The sequence below is a fragment of the Typopeltis vanoorti genome, chromosome 8 (assembly GCF_054136105.1).
Source record: "Typopeltis vanoorti isolate ZY-2024b chromosome 8, IOZ_Tvanoo_1.0, whole genome shotgun sequence".
NCBI classification, from domain to species: domain Eukaryota; kingdom Metazoa; phylum Arthropoda; class Arachnida; order Uropygi; family Thelyphonidae; genus Typopeltis; species Typopeltis vanoorti.
In genome coordinates, this window is record NC_143556.1 from 81,593,381 (window position 1) to 81,615,585 (window position 22,205).

The 22,205-nt window shown below is 33.4% G+C and overlaps 1 protein-coding gene across 1 annotated transcript in view; it reads left to right on the top strand.

Moving 5' to 3' along the window:
- LOC150104165 (head-specific guanylate cyclase-like) overlaps positions 1-22,205 on the top strand; it is a 109,280-nt gene that overhangs the window by 46,719 nt on the left and 40,356 nt on the right. Inside the window, exons 2-3 of the mRNA XM_090396412.1 lie at positions 20,189-20,259; positions 21,480-21,613. Coding sequence (XP_090252538.1) covers positions 20,189-20,259; positions 21,480-21,613 — 205 coding nt within the window. The remainder of the gene's footprint in view (positions 1-20,188; positions 20,260-21,479; positions 21,614-22,205) is intronic.

The window sequence follows — 22,205 nt, forward strand, 5'->3', positions numbered from 1 at the left end:
CTTCTCAAATGTATGTACTAAGTGTCTTTGATATCTATAGAAACGTATTTACACTATGTTGAAGTACAAATAGCTGTAATATTGTACGTAAAATTGCAGTGATAAGATTATCAGATGTAATATTCGCGGATACTTAATATATATATATATATATGGCTAAAATTGCAAATAATTAAAAAATAAAAATAATAAAAACTAATAAAAATATATGAAAGAAAAATAATAAAGAAAAATAAAAAGGTAATACAAAGATAATAGAGTATAATCAAAAGCTCACACAAACAAAAGGGCTGAAATGCTATTTAAAATTATAAATAAATATTTATACTAATGTGCTTATAAAAATAAAAGAGTTTAAGTATTGCTATGTTCGTTATTTTAAGAAATACTGAACTACGATTTTTTTTCCTGAATATTATACGGTTTTAAATTTTAATTTTATTGATACATTAAAATGAATTATATTAATATATTGAAAATATGACTTCGTGATTAGTATACCTTCATTCCTTTTGTTTCATGCAAAGAATAATTTTTGGTTAATATGGGAATATCCCTTTTTTAGATGCGACAGGGATTCCACTAGAAATTTTAACTAAACATTATCACAATTATTAAACACCTTTCCTTTTTCATATACAAATAAAATAATTTTGCATACAGTGATTATTGAAAAAAATATAAAAAATTGAAAAAAATAAGAATCCAGAGGATAATGGATGGCAATGCTGTAGCCAATGAAGTTTTAACTAAGTCACTTAATAATATCTTACTACTGTATAACCTTGAAATTGTTAGAGTTAGAGCAGGTTATTTATATATAAAGGGCTTACATAAATCCATATGGTGTCTTGACTTAAAGAAACAACTGTGCACCTTTTGCTGTTGTTTAGCTGACAGTTGTTTCATGAATTATTTACGACAATACTGAGATAATGACTTACGATGTCTGTCTGCTATGATTTTCGTATCTTTGGCTGTAATGACCGCTACTCCGTGAAACTGAGGGTCCAGTGAAGCCTTATTTTCCAGCCGAATTTCGTATTTTATTATCCTGTTTTTCGTGCAAGTACCCTAATATAGACTCGTTGTCTCCAGAGACAAGATATTAGTGGAAAGAGCGTCACATCTATTGAAATATGTCTGCAAGATTACTTGCAGGACTCCCCAGACGAGAGCAATTGCTTAATCTAATATATTGCCAGCAGTGAAATACGGCAGTAGGCGACTTATTCATGCACTAACAGAATACATCGATTTGCTTAAGATGAATATGTCGAAAACGTCCAACTTGAATAAAAAGACATAAATTCAAGACGCTGACTTAAATTATATTTGCGCAGAAAGCAGCGAATTTTTCTTAAACTTCATAATTTGTCAACCAAGTTAAAGGGGGAGGGGGTATAGCGAACGCTTTTCCACACTGAATTTCTTAACAAATACGTGAAACAGACTTAAAGGTGAAATCCAATTTTTCTTAGCAGACATTTCTATTTGCGATAAGAGCTTACCTATCACCCTTATTTGAAGCACCCATCAACATGGCTTATCAGGCATATTAGTGTGTGTGCGTGTGTGTGTGTGTGTGTGAGAGAGAGAGAGAGAGAGAGAGAGAGAGAGAGAGAGAGAGAGAGAGAGAGAGAGGGAGAGAGAGAGACCTTAATTTCTAGTAAATGCAGGAATTAAATTCAATTACATTGAGAATTCCAGAGCGTGTATGCTTCTATTTATAAGTACATTTCGCAAATGTGTATCTATTAGATTCATGTTTATCAACCTCAGCTTGTGCCTAATTCTATTATACTATCGCTCGGTCTTGCAGAACGGATTTTATATAAATGGAATGTATTTGAAATCTTTACGAATATTTCTCGAGTAAGCCAATTATGTTCGTTCTTAAAAGTTATTTCGTTCCTAAATTTTTTTGAATTTCATTTTAATAAATAGGTCAACAATCTTCTCAGGTCAAATACATATTTATTATTTGATTATTTATTTATTTTTAGAAATAAATTAATGAATTAAACTATAGTCATTCTTTAGACAATCCCCGATGTAAAGTTTACACTAATGTAAAGTTTTTGTTTATGGAATTCTCTAAATTACTGCGGTGAAAATGGAGAAGAATAAGGTTCGATTTCATTCCACAGTATTGAGTCAGGTTTAGGTTGTGCTCTGAGTTTCTCAGATTATTAGAGCCACATTTGTGTCCTTAAACCAAGACTGCATCACACTAGGCTTTGTTATGTGACAGCGGGAAGTGTCTTATCTAACTAGATACGGCAATTCACTGTAGAATTCCATATATTCCAAAAGTGCAGAAGAGTTGTTCTTATTCTGCACTTAGTAGCAGAGAGATGCTTATCCACGTTCTGAATAACATGGAGGAAATCATGAATAGTAGTTAACTCATAGAAGTTAACTCAAAGACCATTTTCCAACGTGCTGTAGCCCTTCAGTCCTCTTCTATTAAAATTCTCTGATTTTAATGGGCAGACTTTCCTTTGCTTTCAACTATTTTTTGCAATATTGAATGCTGTTGTGACGGTGAAGTTTTACTTCTCAGACACGGTTTTTACTGATCTCTCTCTCATATATCTTACTAAAACACCCCTTGCGTCATTTTATTTATTTCTGCATCGTATAGCCTACTTTCTGAAAAAAGGAAAGTAATGTCAGAAAATATTTTTGATAATATTACTTTATTTTTCAGATGGCAACAAATGTTGAGTTGTTTATTGCTATCTATGGCAACTGCGTTTCTTTCTTTCTTTTTTTTTCAACTTACAAATCTTTGCAACGATATTATGGTGATTAAAACAGAGTTTTATATAAAAGAATTAAGTTTGATCTCTAATGTCGGGAAATATCTGGTCATGTATTTTTTTTTCCCTGTGGAAGAAGAAGGATGGTGATTCATTCAGATTTCTTTCCATACGTGTCGAAGGAAAAACAAAATTTTGTTAATAATTAATATATGCAATCTAATTAGATGAATGATTAATTTTAAATAAAATATTAAATAGAACCGAACAAGATTTATTACATATTATCTTCCTAGTAAAATTTCAAATTTCACACTGAAAATTAAAAATAGGATTTTTAGAGATTAGGTATAAAAAAATTAAATTATTTTAAAGATGTGAATCATATAAAACTCTAACGAATACTTTCAACAGAACTTTGTGAATTAAAATTAGTTTTGTCTGATATACTTGGATAGCCTGTAAACTTTTTATTACATTGTTGTCAGTTAATGAAACTATCGAAGAAATTCCTGCATGGAATCGGTCGATATCTATCCAATATTTTTCGTTAACTGCAGTTATTCGGTTTGAAATAATGATGGCGAATTAGAATCTAGAATTTGGTATACTGTACATAAATGTAGCGTATTGATTTATTGAAGCAAGACCAAGTAGGAATAAGGCTTCTATCCATCATTGCAAAATTTCTCATTACATGGAATACTCTTAAAGAAATGCATGCAAAGAAGATATCGATATAATTAAGAGCGGATTGAATGGTGGAGAAAGTGAGTTGTGCGTGATAGAGTAGAGTGCCCTCCCTAGATGCGTCTAATCCATAGTAATAAATCGACGTTTTATTCTTGTATGACATCTCCTTGGAGGTGTCATGTAATAGTAATAGTAATTCACTGGAACGAAACTGTTGATAATTTAGATGAATTAAAAGTTGAGTAACAATAATATTTCTCGCTTGCGTTACTGTCTTTGTGCAACCGAGTGGATTAAACTACATTATTTTGTGGCGAAGCATTTGGAGAAGTTGTTTGTGGTTCTGCGTAGAGCCGGATATATCTCTATCAATCTATTATTCCAGTGTATCGTTCTATTGCATCTATTATTTCAGCGTATTATCTAGTGTTTCTCATATTCTATCGTATTGATTCTGATGTTTTCTTATCTGTTTTCCTAATATGTTAATCTCTTGTTCGTTAAAATTATTGTTGTTGTTGTAAATATAGTTGGAACACTAGATAAATTGCAGTAATATAAAATTAATGATGACGTGTATAAATTTTGATAAAACAATAAATAAATAGAAATGGTACAATGGAAAGGTTTTGTAAGTTGTCCAACATATGATCACTTGTTCTACGTGTGCCCGTTGGATATGCATGATAGAGAACATGGTGTAACAACAACATCCAATAATGGAATTATTGGATGTTGTTAATGTTCATTCTTAAATGTGCATGAGTTATCAGGAAGGTGAGGCTGTATGGCAGTGAGCAACCCTCTCCCTCAGAAACTTTTAGGCAATGGTGTAGTGAAGGAAAGTCATATGTAAAACTATATAACCAAAATCAGTATCTTTTGGGAAAACAAAACGTTCCGATTATCCAACAACCTCACAAATGGAGAATAATATTGCCATTATCACGTGACCTAATTCGTTCGGACAGAATAATTGTTCTTAATTTCGATGAGCAAGAAATTGAATAGAATCGACTATACGAGGGTGGTCTGCAAAGTTCTCGTCCTAACAATGAAAAAACGAATTTATAATTTCAAAATGTTTTTCAACATGATCTCCCTTAAGACTAATATATTTATTCCAGCGCCATTATGTCTTCCCTGTGGTGATTCTCGGTAGGATCTGCAAAATGCCCCTCTACAGCTGCAATCTCACCAGCGAGGAAGAGTTTCAGTTTTGGGAAGACATAGAAGGAGCCAAATCTGGGAATACGGTGGATATTCCAACAATTCATAGGGTATATACCTTACTTTTCCCATTACCAAAACACCTTTGTGGGCAGGTGCATTGTCCTGATGAAAGATGAATTTTTTCTTCTGCAAACCGGGTGTTTTCTCACGAATTGTTTCGTCGAGTCTGGTTAAAAGATCGGAATAATATTCCCCGGTTATTGTTTTACCCTTTTCAAGATAATTAATAAACAAAATGCCCTTAACATCCCAAAACACTGATGATGATACCATGAACTTTCCTGCTGATGGAACCGACGTTTTCTCTTTAGCGCTGAACAACAGGCTTCTGCACATTGTTTTGACTGCTGTTTCAATTCTGTTGTGTAATGGTGAATCTGAGTCTCATCCATAGTAATAAATCGACGTTTTATTCTTGTTAAAACGCTCCAAGCACTGTTCAGAGATTTTGATGCGAGATGCGCAAAATTTTTTCATTTGCAATTCTTCATGACAAATATATTCCACATGTTCTTTTGAAATGCGTATATTCTCAGCAATTTCACTCGCTTTGACTCGCTGGTCATCCAATACCATATCGTGCACATGATCAATGATTTCTGGTGGTGTTACACTTTTTGGAAGTCCTTCACGTAGATCAACTTCAAGTCTGGTACAGCCATGTTTAAACTCGGCAGACCATTTCGTAATTCTCGAAAACGAAGGAGAAGAGTGCCAATAAACTTTTATGAATTTGGAATGAATTTCGTTTGACCTTAAACCTTCTTTACAAAGAATTTTATAATCGCACGATTCTTCTCAATTTTATCCATTACAAGGCTTTTGCTTAAGACAGCTGTATAAAACAAACTACTTGATAGAATGACATGCACACATGGATGCTTATGACAGATGTACCAGATGTACGAGAAAAAAAAATTGTGCCGGTAGTGTTGCCATCTATGGTCGAACACGAGAACGTTTCAGACCACTTTAGTAACAACGCATTTCTTCCTGTCTATGCATCCGTCTCTTGTAAATTATCATACGAAATTATTCTACCTTTGAGTTCTGGAAATTTATCTTTAAGACTTTATTTTCAAGAGGAAATCCATGCTAAAAGGTGGATTCCATTCACCAACTAGGAGGAAACGTTTTGAGACCTCATTTCGGCAGATTTCGAGTTAATCAATCTCTGGCGAAGATAATTTGGGTTATACGTATGTCCTGAAAGCTTTTTCTTCTTTTTAATAAGTCCTCCGCTAGTTTAAACGGGACACTAAAGCTATAATATTTGTTTAAAAAAAATCGCGACTAGTCGTTTGGATCCAGACACTGCTGCCACTTCAAGGTGGCAGCAATATCTGGAGTAAATAGTTATTTCTACTCTATATACAAATAGCAGTTGTAATGATTATTATTTTTCAAATTTTATTAATGAAATTACTTTAACAATAATTTCGTTTTCAATTGTTTAATTCATCACTATAGTATATAAGAAAATCATTTTAAAGTCAAAAGTGTTTATTAATCAAATATATATCTATATACGAATATATAAGACTTTAAAAATACAGTAAATATTATTTCAACATCAAGATCTTGGTATACTTTAGGGTGCATTAACCACTGGTGATCTAACATATTAATACCGTTCCTTCATAGTTATGTGGTGATAAGAATTCATTATTAACAAAAATTATGGAAATAACTACTGTCTTTTAGTAAAACTTAAGTTTAAAATAAACCAAAATAATTGCACAACGTATCGAACTTCATAGAAAGGTCCTCATCTGGAATTTTTGCTAAGTTACAATGTAGATGGTATGTTAAAATTACAGTAATTTTGTCAACTGTAAACACTACTGACCTGACCTCTGGTGAAAAGAACCTTACTACATCAAAGCTAGAGTACTATTATTATTATTATTATTATTATTATTATTATTATTATTATTATTATTATTATTATTATTATTATATTATTATTATTATTATTATTCCTAATGAAGAAACTCAGAGCATACACAGAGACCTTTCATATTATCCCCAAAACACAATATTGTTTTCAGAAAAATAAGGGAACAACATCTCTCTTGGAAGACTTTACAGACGTAATTAATACCGCCTTAGACAAAAACAAAATTGCCATGGTAGTCTTTATTGATCTAACTAAAGCATTCGATACACTTACACATCAAACCTTGTTAGAAAAGCTGAGGCATATTGGAATAGACGGGCCTCTTCACAGGTGGTTTACAAACTACCTTCAAAATAGAAGGCATATCACACGTATCGGGTCAAACCGAAGCAGAGAGCTACCCGTAACCTGTGGAGTACCACAGAGAGCTGTACTCTCCCCAACTCTATTCAACATTTACACGCACGATATTAATCAGCTACCACTCAAAGGTAAGATATTCCAATACGCAGGCGATACACCAATAATATCCATCCATAATAACGCAAGCATAGCCCAAACAAATATGCAACATGACATAAATCTGATCATAGACTGGCTCACGAAAAACTCCACACACCTAAACTCAGAAAAGACAAAATTAATGATATTCAGAAATCCACTGACTCGACCAGTTGATAACAAATATATAACCATCCAACATCCACCTTCCAACATAAAAAAAACACACAGAACAGCAAAACCACTACAATCACTCAGGTTGAAACAATACGATAGCTTGGAATTTACTTCGATGCAGATATGAACTGGAATAGCCACATAAACTATCTACACAACAAACTCCGAACAATAAGTGGCAAATTCTACAGGTTAAAAGACAGTTCCCATACGCCTAAAAACACTAATATATATATATATACAAAGCACTATAAGTTAAGGGGATAAAAATCCCTTATTGTTTTTCAGCCAGTAAGCGAAACTAAGATCGAAAACTACGATCTGAACGTTTCATGCCGACGAACTGTCGGCGGATCCAAGCGTAAGTGACCACTTGGTAGTGCCACACCAGGGCAACTCGTTGCAAAGGTGGAGTAAGTTCCCTCACTATTCTTGATATTTTCTCATAATTTAAAAACACACAGCTCCTAGGAGATGTAGTACTGTTTTACATTATGAGGAAAGGTCACTACCCAGACCGGTTTCAACCTTTTTTGAGGTCTCATCAGTGAGTAGCTAGTTTTTATCCCCTTAACTTGCACCCTATAAATTAAAAGATTAATGTCGCTACAGTACAAAATGATAAACTAATCTTTTGGGAACAAAGAGAAAATAACGACCTTATATACATTGCAATATCAGAACACAAAATACTGACAGCAAAACATTTATGTCACTATGCAGCTTTGCTAAAACATTATTTCGATGCCAACTACAGGACTGTTAGAAACACATACCGCATATTAAGACCTCAGACAACTAATTATATCACATATAAATACAATAATCACTACGGAAAGGCCACACGAAACTTCTACATCCCAGACATGATAAACAAATTACATTTTGAATACAGAAACCTTACAAACTACAAGAGCCTGAAAAGAGCTCTAAGGACATACTATGAACAAGAAACAAGAAACACGTACCCAAAATACCATACAAACTTAATGAAACACAATATATTCGTTCAGGCTTCCAGTTCAGCGACGCATTAATACATTTCAAGTTAGTGTGTGTGTGTGTGTGTGTGTGTGTGTGTGTGTGTGTGTGTGTGTGTGTGTGTGTGTGTGTGTGTGTGTGCGTGCGTGCGTGCGTGCGTGCGTGCGTGCGTGTGTGTGTGTGTGTGTGTGTGTGTGTGTGTGTGTGTGTGTGTGTGTGTGTGTGTGTGTGTGTGAGCGCGCGCGCGCGAATTTCTCAATCATAGATTTCGTAGCTTCCCAACATAGCAAAAAAAAAAAAAACAATAAATAATATCTAACTGGTGTCATCCTCAGATAAACTTACATAAAAGCTTCGAGGATGAAAGCAGAGAAATTAGTTCTCATCCAAGATGTATCACATGTAAACCAAAGTATGTATTATATGTAAACAAATGTATGTAATTTAAGTATCATATGTAAACAAATGTAAGTAATGTATTATATGTAATCAAATGTATGTAATGTATGTAATAACTGTAACAAAAGTATACAATATAGAGTGATTATGTCCATTGATATTGTATATATAGAGTGTAAAATTGCAAAGAAACATCTGTAATAATCATCATTATGAATATTATAAGAATATATGTTGTAAACAGTAAAAACAAAATTTAAAAAATATTATTATTATATTCTATTTGGTCAAGATTCATTAAGCGATATATTAAGGTAGACAGCAACATGCTCTAACATAATTACTCACATAAATAAGGACAAGCAGTATAGATGATGGCCAGTAATAGCTAAAATTATTGGTTAGTGTCCTGAAGTAAGGATTTTCTGTAAAACTTGAATAAGTTAAGTGCGGTGTTATTTTTATGTTAATTTTGTTGTTGTTGTTGTTAAGATTAGGATGGTTGATCAAAATTTCACAGGCTTCTTTTTTTCTTATTTTTATGATGTAAAGAACAGATATCTTACCGATCAATCTAGTAGGGTGTTAGGAGCATATCTGAGAGTCATGCTTTACCAATGTTATTTTTTTAAAAGATAGGAATTCTGAGTCCAGTTTCATCAATATAAGGTACGTTACAGGTGCAATGGATACGGTATAACCCAGGTGGGCCAACGAAGTGGGGGGGAGAGAATCTTAGAATGAGTATGTTTTGTTTTACATATTTCGATGAGGATCCTTGTCCAGCGTGGGGGAGAGAAGATACGATATCATTTAGTAATAAGTGTACAATTTCTTGATTTTTGTTGCAGACTCTACTAGACTTCATAATTATAATTCAGGACCTGTCCTGTGGCAGATAGTTATAATATGAGAATAGATATTTGGACACAAAGCACGAAATTTATTCCTTGAAATATGATAATGTAAAATGTATATGGTAAAATGTACAAACATTTATGGATATATTTAAGGTATTTATAAAGAACCACCAAGAAAAAGTTTATGCTTAAATAAATACCATTTTCCGTGTTACGCAAAGAGAAATCTCAGCAATTTTCATGGGTTGTGAATTGGATAGCTTATCTGAAATATTCATGTAAGTTGGAATCCGAAGCACTTTTCAAATATTATTCAAATAGGTTTACGATTCATTCGCACATAAAGCTCTTCTTGGTGCGTTTTGTTATGAAAACGACAGCTAGATCTCGTGACAAATGATATATCTGAATAGCTGCAAACACGTCTCTGACACGAGGGAACGCATCTCGTACGCTCGAGGAGATATAAATTTCACGCCAAATACCACGTGCTCAGCACGGCATAGAATGATAAATGACTCTCGAGTAAGTCTGACGGTTTGTCATATTTCCCGATACGATCGGTTGAAAGTTGACTAAAACGACAGCTAAGAAATTACCAATCGAGTCGCTAAGTTCAGTCACTGGAAGGCTGCGAGACGTTAGTGTTGCGATAAAAACGTTTTCTTCTTTAATAAAACAAAACGCATAAGTTTGCTTTGCTTAAGAGAGAGCGAGGGAGGGGTGGGGGTAAAAACTAGAATGGTTTTATAAGAAATTAACGAACCGCTCATTTAATGAACGATGGTCATTAAGTGAACACCGTTCATAAGAATGTTAATTTAATGCTGTTGAGCACTGTCCATAAAATGCTGTAAGGATTGATGAGGTTATTCTGATAATTATCAACACCTTACTTTGTGAAGTTAAGAGGTTTCCCAAGAAGAATTTTGTGATAAAGAAAATTTAATTTTGGAATATGCAGATCGTAAGATTTAAATTTCCACTTTACTTGGTAATAATAAGAAAACTTAACAAATGAACCACCAGATTAATGAGTTGTGTTAAAAATATACCCCGTTTAATTAACAGGAATAATTACAAAATAAAATGAAATAAAGATAAATTTACTACGTTTTTTTTATTTCTAGATTGGAGTATGTGCTCCTTTCTATCCCTATATATTTATTTATTTTAATCAGTTTATAGTCGATTTCCATCTTCGTTTATCAATAATAAGTTCATTTGCAATGCATAGTATGCTAATAGTAGCATAGATGAAAATGCAGATAACTACGACCATCTCGGGGTCCTTATCCTAAAATGGTATTACTATGATTTGTGCGGAAAATCTTGCTTGCGTTCTAAGGCTATTTACAGTTGCCTAGATATTGGTATACCGAGTCTGCAATTTATTATAAGTACTATTCGTGGAACTTACTGCATCGTTTAGAGTCAGGTTGCTGTTCCAGCCTGTATAAAAGGAGTTAGACAGATGGTGATGGTTTGGTCTGTGTGTTTGTGTGTATGCCCACACGCGCAGTTCAGTGGGCTAATGGGTAATAGCACTACGAATGCAGTATGAGAGTCGGCAGCAGAAGTGCAACCAGCAATAAAATTGTCATCCTACTAGGTATTCACATCAACTGTTTCTAAAATGCATTGAACATGTTACATATAAAAAAGGTGCAGTTATAATCCACAGCGGCCGGCAACATTCTGTTGATGTGGGAAGCTATTGTGGATTTTAATAACCTGCAGGTTAACAAATTAGACAAATGGTAAATTCAGGCAACAGCGGTCTGCAAGGAAGCATTTATCAGAAAGTATGAGATCATCTTCTAGATAGGATTATAATTTAAGACAACTCCCCAAATTTCATTCCTGTCAATAGTTGAAATATTCTAATGTCAGCAGTATGTATGAATGGACTCATTGAACCACATAAAAACACTACAGCAATGATGGTGGCTTCCTGCGTCCTTCGTGTGGGTTTAAACTAGTTGCCGAAGTACGTTGCATCCCTTCACAAAACAGTTGGAATATTTTATGCCTTTGATGGCTGTTACTGCCAGTATGATTAATATAGTTACAAATTTGTTTACAAGGATCAGGAATTATTCTATATAAAGTAGATCCAGATATAATCGAGTTTGAATTGTGATCAGCATTCATATGAGCAGATTTAGCATTTCGTGGATTCTTGGAAGGTGGAGAATATTTAAAACTCCAAAAGATGAACGCTGCATATATGATATGGCTTTCAGTGATTAAAAGTGAAACAAAAAAACATTTTTTGTATTGAATATTACAAAACATTGGCAAAGCAATTAATAATAGTAGCTCTTTTACAAGTAGAAAATTTTCAAGTTACTATCACAAATCACGAACTGTACAAATGAAAAATACCTGAAAAAGTACAATAGCAAAAAAAAAGTACAGTAACTGAAAAAAATTGGTAATACCACACGTAGTGCAGAGTACTTTTTTTTATAATTATAGATCAGTGTGAAGAGGATAAATTTATACTCCCACTGTCCTTTAATCTACAATAAGCTACAATAATCATTATATGCCATTTGGTGCAGTAACTAACATTGATACAACTTTCCCAGTTTTTGCTTAGTGTTCTGGAACAGTGGAAGCAATTTAGGATGTGTGATAGGTTGGTACGCAGTTATGATATAAGAATGCGTTCTTCTCCTGTCATACCGTATGACGTATTGCTGTAAATCCTTGTATGAAGAGGTAAAGTCGATCGAATAATACGAGAGGTGTTTCTCACGTTAGTAAACATTACTGAAGTAATTGTTTAGTCCTACTGAGGATTCTTATGCTGAGGATTTAATGTATAGGTAAAAGAGGTTTAGTTATATAAGCTGATTTACATGCACATGTGAGTTCCAAAGCACCATTGAATCAATTCTTCACTGTAATTTTCTTAATTTTGATAGACGATTGTTAACAGCTCTATCTAAAATTAATAACGGAATATCGGCTATTTATTTCCTAGAGCGACTTCGGGCAGCGCTCTATTCCTTGAAATCTGTACCAGTTCAATTATTATTATTATATAACACGTAGAATCATGTAGTTGGACGATTTCATGCTTTGTTTTGTTAATCATCTACCAATACTCGATAATTTTTAAATGTATTACTAATTTCGGATAGATGTCGCGCCTCTGTTTCATCAAGATAATACTATGGACATATGAATGATATGTCCATAAGATATTAGATAAATAGGACAATTTACACTACGATAAAGAGAGAGAGAGAGAGAAATTAAAATTTAAACTTTCTTATTATTTACGAATAATAAATCTTTTGTGAATACATGTATGGGTTATATCTCTGTGCATCTCTAATTTTCCACACACACACACTCACGCCCTCTCTTTAAACACACACACACACACACACACACACACACACACACACACACACACACACACACACACACACACACACACACACACACACACACACACACACACACACACACACACACACACACACACACACACACACACTTTATCTTTTAAATGTGAAAAGTCCTAGCACAATAATCAGATAACATTCAATCTCATCGTGCTAATGAGAAGACTTCCAATGTAATAAGCTACTTTCCCCGATATTTTACAGCAATGTTTTTTAAAACATGTTTCTGGTAATTTATCCTAATAACATTATATTTCTGTTTGCTATATGGCCGTGCCAAAATTATGACCATCATCTATATAATAAACAACTAAAATCAATAAATAATGAAACATTATACGAAAATCAAGTTGAGAGAGAGAGAGAGAGATCTTGCATAGGAATATCAAATTATATGTGACATATCTGCATTCAAGAAAGAGAGCGTAAGTTGGATCGTATTTGAAATACAAGTTATTTTCTGTATGCCAATATAAAAGTGAAATATTCTTTTCTGCAGATAGCAGGCTGTTTCTTTTACTTTGCTCACACTTTTGTAGCAGTGTATATAACTTCGGATCCTCTCTATAACTTGTTATTACTTTTGGAAAACTTTATCGGGCGCGCATTCTTTCCGACATTCTTAAGACTCTGAAGAGGAAATGTTGCTATAGTTAGTGCTATTCGCTTCACTGGACAACCTTCGTAAATAGACGTCCTGGATGCCAAGCAAAGTAACAAGATTCTCGAACCGTTGTTCAAGCAGAACCACAGATTTCTATCGCTCAAAATATTTCTCTATTCCCAGCATCTCTCTCTCTCGCTGGTATTTTCAGTAGGAATATAAGAAATCTAGTTTTCACAAAATGCGTTACATATTTGCAGTAAGAAAGGATACAGATTAAATTCGTGGATATTCTGAAGGAGCAGTTCAAGATATGCCTCACAGAAAACCCACCAAATAAGATTTCTTAAGGAGATTGCTCGAAAGGCGCAGTTCAATAAGTAGAAAAGATACGCATTTTTTTCTTCATATTTTGGAAAGGTTTAGGAAGAACACGATGCCACGAACCTTGACTTGGTCTATTGAATAAAAGTTTATTTTTTGCATTAGATATTAAATATTTAATAAGATGCAGTGCTGTTGTCTGTAAAGAGTTACACCAATCATTTTGCTGAAGCAGGAAAAGTAAAATTAAAACCAGTTTATGCATGCAATATATTCGTTTTGATTCCATCGGAAGTTATAGGAAATAATTTTAGAGACAAACTTAAGTACGTAGCATATTCAAACGTGAATTTAAAATTTAAGGCGTACACAATTTGTTGGAACATGAAATGTATTACAGTACATGCATGCGGGTTTTAATATTATGTCAAATGTCATTTTTTTTTTCAACTGTATAATTTTATTTTCATGTGCTGTAGGTTACAAATGTGTCTAGCAGCTGCTTCTATTTTAAGAATATTTTCATAGACTCTCCCTTTCTATTCATTACGCACATTTTTATTATTTTGTTTATTTAAACAATATCAATTCATTGTTAAACTAATGTATTAAAATACTCGAAAAACATTCAAGAGATAGTTTTAATGCACTAGACTTTTAAATAACTTTTAATAATTTTTAATAATAATTTTAAATAATTTTTAAATAACTTTCGCGGTTTACACATTTAACAAAAATGATATAGAATTTTATTCAAAACCGCTAATATGTTTCACCCAACGTTACGTGGGCTTCAACAGACAGGTAACTGCATTCAAAACATCAAATCGCAATAACGAGTCATAAATCATGCTTAAATGAGAGCGTATCCTGACAAGCCTGGTCTTGATTCAAATTTCTACATTCCAGCAAGTTCAAATAATTTAATCGTCTTTTCCTTGAGACATGTGAAACGCTACGAAATCGTCGGAAAACGACAAAAATATTGAAATAAAATTCTATATTTTTATTACTTGTTTACTCTTGTAACAAAAATGTAACTTTCAAGACTAACATGTGTAAGCCGTGAAAGTTATTTAAATATGAAACAAGATTAATGTAGAAATTAATAAACCCAATATTTAAAATAATGTTTCAACTTTATGACAATTATTTTTAAAGTTTACATATATATATATATGTATTAAAAGAAAATATATAAATAAATAGTAACAAGAATTCGTTACATAAAGACTCCACACCGTAAGCAGCACCTGATTATCCAGAATATCAAGGTACTGAGCTGCGTTCATGGAACCACGGACAGCGATCAGTGGTTCCACTCCAAACCAACTTAATTCATCCCACACCATTACTCCTCCAACACCAAACTTTAATGTGGGTAAACCGCACTGTGGTAACAAACGTTCACCAAGATGCCACCACTCTCACACCTTGACATCAGACTGGAAACCGGTGAACCTTGATTAATCGCACCTCTTTGCACCAGGCCAGACGAGCAGCCTTGTTTGTTGTTGTGATGTTCGGCTTGTGTGCCCCTGCTCTTCAGTGGAAATCCAGTAAACGGAGTTCTTCCCGTACAGCATTAGTGCTCATAATGGCGCTCTGGAACTCATTGCGGATGGTATGTGCCTACTGTAGCCAGGTTTTGCGTGCCACCAGTTTTATCACCCTCCTGTTCCTGTCATTCATTTTCGGCTGCTGCGCTGGATGTTTTCTTGCACTAGTGATGCCAGAACATCCTCATTTGTTGAATGCATTGCCAACCATTGATTTTGGATGCTCCAATTGAGCAGTAATGGCACGTATGGACATGCCACCAATGTGACAACCCACAATCTCTCTCTCGAAGTCACTGAGTTCACTTGGTTTTGACATACCACCCGTATTCAACTGATGCGATTAAAAACTGCTTCCTATCTGTACACCGTTTTTATGTTATTAAGAAATGTGGAATTTTCCATAACTTCAAATAACAGGGTGGTCCGGATAAGTATTTGTAGATAATGTATCTATATACGTCTCCCTACCAAAGAAAGGTTACGACTAACATACACTATACTGCGACAAATAATATACCGAATACTGCTCTGCACATTGCATTATTGAAGTTGGGTGGTCATTATTTCTCGTCTCTTTAAAACAGGTGTGTATGCCTTATGAAGAAAAGCTGAACAGTTTGAAATAACCTACTTGGGGAGTGAAATATTTAATAATTGATCAGGTAGCTTATAGATGGTGGTCTTTTGTTTTCGGAACGAGTAATAATTTAGTTCAGAGATACACAATGTCTAAGGAAGTAAGTGCACGATAGTTGGGCGAATTAAAGTCAGTGAGGTGTGTGTATGTAAACGAGTATATAAATAGTTATTTAATTCCCTTTTACTGCTCGTTTTCGTTCTGTAAGTACACGTAAACAGCACCGCTCGACAGACAGATTTTGATGAAAGTTCAGCTACTTCTGGAATTGAGTGAACTTTCTCAATATTGGATTAAATATGATCATTTACTTCGTTATACATAATGATTTGAAATGATAAGGAATTGTGTATTCTATGTAGTATTATACTAATCTCTTAAGACACCAAATTTTATTGCATTAATAAACTATGAAATTGTAACTTTTAACATGATAATAAGTAGATTTTGTCCGAAACATCGCTATTTCCTCAGCGCTAAAGCGATAGTGCTGAGAAAAAAAAAGAACGTAGTATAAAAAAAAAGTATAGACGAAAACACACGAGTAAAGCAGATAACTGCCCCTTTTAACTAATACAGTGTGAGTTCTAGGATAACCCGCTCGTAGTATTGTTTCTTGCGTTTCTCTTTTCCTTCTTAGAATCTTATTGTCTATTGCGTTTCTTGCGTTTCTCTTTTCCTTCTTAGAATCTTAATGTCTATTGCTCGACTCATCAAATGCTAGCTGTGCTAAACAGGATTGAATATTGTTTGTAAGCTCAAGCATCCTGACATTTTTTCTGAGGATATTATCTTTGCATAGGCAAAGATAATGTCCTCAGATAATATCAAGAAACAGTGAAACAGTGTTTCACTGTTTCTTCATACTCATAACAAGTTGACGATTACAACGAGTAAGTTGTTTAATGTCTGCAGATTTTATACTGGTAAATTATGCCATCTAATCAAATAGATTCTGTAAGGTGTCATTTATTTTCTTCTTTTAATATATTTCATTTTAAAAATAGAAAAGGTTATACAATTGTATGGCTGTTGCACCTTTTTTTACGAGAATGACTACTACTGCATTATTTTGCTTCTGATATGTCATAGTTTCTTAGAGATGAACTTTCATACGATTTATTAAAGCGGTTGATAATTTTAGAACTAATAGATACTTTAGTAATAGATATGGTATGAAGGTCAGCATTAAAAAGACAAAGACAATGAAAATAGGCAGAAACATTGAAAATATCAACTGCATTGTGAATGAAGAACCTGTGGAACAAGTAAAACATTTCAGCTAGATAGGCACGATTTTTAGTGAAGATGCTAAATTAAATATGGAAATAGACAACTTAATCAACAAAGCTGGTATGGTAGATAGTCAACTGAATAAATTTATATGGAATAAGAGAGAGAAATTAGCCAAAACACTAAATTAGCTGTATTGTATACAGTGTTTAAACCAATTTTAACTTATCGATCTGAGAGCTGGGTCAGAAGTAAAACACTTGACCAAAGACTAGAGACCGCAGATATGAGAGTCCTGAGAAAGATTAGGGGTATGAACAGATGGCATCAATGGCAATATGATATTAAAAACGAGGATATTAGGAAAGAACTTGATATTGTCAGCATCCAGGAATGCATTAGGCTAATCTCAGGTGGTATGGTCACTTAAGCAGAATGGGAGAGGAAAGATTAGCAAAACAAATGTTCTTTGCCAGGTTGGCAGGAAAATAACCTAGAGGAAGACCAAGATATAGGTGGATTGATACAGTAAAAAGCTTAGAAGACAAAAATATAAGACACCTGCTAATATTGGAGTCTTGACATTTAACAGACTGATTTGGAGGAAAATTGTAGATAGGAAGTTAGTAATGATGTAAATTTTTCATGTAGCACTATCATATCCTGTACACCCCTTGAGGGTATATATCAGGAATTTGATGATGATGATAGCTACTTTATATTTTAATAGAATTATGTATTCTGTCTGTTAGATAATTAATTTTTTAATATTATATCATTTTATTTTTATTATATCATCATAATATAATTATATGTTGACCTAATATTTATTAAAAACGACTGTTCTTTAAAACTAAACAACTACTAAAAAACAAACCCGACAAGTTTCGTTAGTCGTCAGTCTAACATCTTCAGGGGTAAAGATAACTAAAAGTTTAAAGCACAAACTATAAGAAATTACAAAAAAACAAGTTCATTTGTTGGTATTATGAACTTCAAAAAAGTTCGTTAAAAACTCAATAACAGATCTATTGTTTCCAGCGTATTAGTTGGAAACAATGCTATTTGATGCCGCGTTCTGTGGTTCACTCTCACTCTGTCCGAGGTCTGAACTTGATTTAAAATCAACTAAGACAATTAAGAAAATTCTCAATACAGCACCTACAAGAAACTTAAATAAACAAGACTTCAGGAACGCAGTCACCCTTCCTTATACCAAGAATGTAACAGATAAATTAGCTACTTGAAAAATTATCAAAATCGCTTCAACCTCCGAAACCTCATCACCCAATGAAAAAACCAGGAGTTTATAATATTCACTGTTCCTGTGGCATCTGCTACGTAGGCCAGACGGGGAGATCGGGAGAAATCCGCATGAGCGAACATCAAAAGATCGTACAAAAAAAGACAGAACATAAGTCTGGCTTGGCATTTCACACAACTTCTACTAGTCATGATGTACTCTGGGACAGAACAAACATGTCCTACATTGATAAAAACCTGTTTCACAAAAAAATTACAAGACGCAGAAAATATGATTAAAATTCCTACGCAATGCACAAAAATCAAAGTTTGATTTTAAATCAAGTTTGTTCAGCGTTTATTAAAAATTTACCCAGTTCAGACCTCGGACAGAGTGAAAGTGAACCATAAAACGCGACATCAAATAGCACTGTTTCCAGCTAACACGCATTAATGGTTGTATAGATCTGTTATTCGGTTTTTAGTACTTGTTTAGTTTTAAAAACAGTCTTTTTTTAATAAAATTGTGGTTATAAAACCGTAATAATTCGATTTAACTTCTTAACCACAGAAACCTCCTCATGATTATATTTTGACCTTTTAAAGTTAGAGTCTGAAGAGTTGTAGACTGTCAGAAGTCTAATTCTAAGGTCGTAATGCTCTCAGACCTATTAAAGAAGGGATGGGCTAAATTATCATCGCATTTTCATTTCATCTCATTTTATTCAGAAATCTGTTCGGACAATCCATTTCAAATGTGACATGTTATTGGGAGAAATGAACGCATACGTCATCAAAGATAAAATGGTTTCATTTGGTGACATTCCTCCTTTCTCCCAAAAGTCATTTTTTGTTGACAGATGCATGTATTCGCGAGCTCGTTTGCATATCTGTGGGAACACAAAAAAAATTTCGGTTTCTTGGAGGTGGAAACTCTTCTACATCCGTACTAGTACAGCTAACTCACCTTCGATTGAAAAGTCGTCAACTAAAGTTATGTCTCATCGACGATTTTGATATAATCTGTTTTCAACCGAAGGGCGAATGTTGCGACTACTCTATAGAGGTAAGAATAAGTGTTCGGTATCTTTCAGATATGACAGCCTTTCACAAAAAGAGGAAAAAATCCCCCAGAGGGTGCTATTGTTAGAGTCAAACCACATTACACAAATATTTTTTACAAGTTTCAGCGCAGCCTCTCAAAAAATAAAACAACTTTCTGTACTTATTTTAACTTATCTTCCGTCTTGAAAATGCAGATTTGTTCACTATTGCAGGAAAATGAACTTTCAGCATGCAAAAATGTACGTTAACACTTTCATTGCCAAGCTGAAAATAGGAATTTCGTGTGATGGTCAAATTTTTTAATTTTTTTAAATTTAGTTAGCGACGTCCACGCGATAACGCGTGATCGGCCGTTTCGTGAGCGCTCGCGTCGCGCGATATCGCGTGATTGGCAATGAACGTGTTAAAAATTATACACTGTTAGTTCACATATTTATTTCCATTTATTCGTTTTTGAATAATGTTCTGCATGACAAATAAGTATTACTAAGATTTTTTAACCTTATAAATTAAAACCATATGAGTAATTTGAGATCATGCATGCTGCATGATTATAATTTTTAACAAAAGTGTCGTTTTTTTTTTTTTAGGTTTCTTTCCTTATTCCAGCAATTCGGAAAACTGTATCAGGAAGAAAAAGCGATGCTTGGCAATCCATCACGTAAGTTCCTTTTTTTTTTCTTTCAGAAGTTTGAGTTTATTTATTTGTACCATTTAACGAACCAGTCTCACAGCGAATGTTAACAGTTTTAAGCAGAGTAATAGAAATTAACTATATACGGCAGGCGCGAGTTGAATCAATTTAATATCAGAAAACATATTTATGTGTCTTAGACAAGTTGTTGACAGATATCATTTTTTATTATTTTATTTTTTAGATTCCACTGATTTGACAGCACTGTAGACTCGAGAGTTGTAAACTGCGTAATACTAAAGAAACGCGTGCAGATAGCTCATTCGTGCTATAAACCATTTTTCTCTGTTTGGATGATCAAATAAATTTCTTTAAATAGTTTTCTATTAATGCAAAATGTAACCTGAATCATTTGGCTAAATTATTTAATTCGAGAACTTTTAATGTACATTTTCAGCTTGGATACATTGGGATGAAGAAGTGTGGAACATAAATAAGTAAGGCTAAAATTCCGTGCAGAAAAACCCCACATTTGATTGATTAAAAAAAGCTGAAAGTTGGTAAAACATGACTCTCGAAATTTAGTTTCGTTCATAATGGTTACTCTCAGTTCTTCATCCAGATTCTGCATCAAGCTGATCCATCCAAAAGCACACACGCACTTTCTTCGTCGAAATCAGCACTCAGAAAGAAAATAGTTCCATTTCATTTTATTGTTTTTTAAATTTGTTTTAATTATGAATATTGCAATACATGACGAACGAAACATATTTTATTGGTATTGATGCGACCATCTTAGCTGAAGAGAGCTGTAGAAATGGAATACAAGAAATGTCACTAGAATCTTGAATATATATGCCGAAAATTGGTCGATAACTTATATATATATATATATCCTTTTCATTAAGCGTTATTAACCCAAGTACGGATCCAATGTTTAAAACAATTTCCATCTTTGCACGCATATGTTATTAAGAATTTAAGTTTTCTTAGAGACATTACTTAGTAATACTATAAAAAGGGAAGCTATTCGTTTGACAAAGATTAATATCATAAATGTTAAGATGTGAATGTGCATTGAGCATGGCACATTGAGGAGTGGAAAAAAAAAAAACGAAGTGAAGGCGTTACACTTGACTTGTCCTTATCTGTTCTAGTGATTGATTTTGCTTCTGAGTTATTCGGAAGACACGTTTTTATATGAGAATTTTTGATTTATTTCGCTAAACGTCTCCCTTTTCCTTTAGGGAGAAAATCAGTCTTGAAGCTCTCAATCTGGATGACGTAGAAACCATGGACGTTTGGATTGTCCCACAGGAAACTGTAAATCAGCAAGAGGAAGCGTTGGCAGAGATTATTTCTCAAGCTAGCATAAGTCTTGGTATGTATTGATGCTTCTCGATTATTATTATGTGATGAATTATATGAATTTTCTCTTCGGTTGAGATCCGAATTTCTTTATTATAATAAATAAATAACGAACTAATGTTAACATGAGTTGCACTGGTAGTGCCCGATTGAAGATATATGATTTATTATTAAATTAAATTTATTATTAATTGAAGAGACATACTCATATTTATTATAGATAGTTTCTTTAATAATAATTATTATTTCGACTAATACGATAGAAAAAAAAGGCGTATGGCGACAATTGTTTTTATTGTTGTTGTTGTTGTTGAATGAGTTTCATTAAAACTAATCACTGAATGCGAACAATTGTGAATTGTAAACAGAAATAAAATAAAAGTGCTTACAATAATAGAAGAACACAATAGCTTGTTAAAACACTCATTAAGAGTATCCTTCTGACAATTCTATGAATAGTTCTCTTTCTGTTGTTTCCAAAAACAAAAAAAGCCAAGAATTTTTTTCTTAGTGCCATCTTAAGTAGCACAAGTGTCTTCATTCTTACTGCCATGTAAAGTGCAAATTACTTTCTGGATAATTCATATTTATTCTAAATTAGAAGA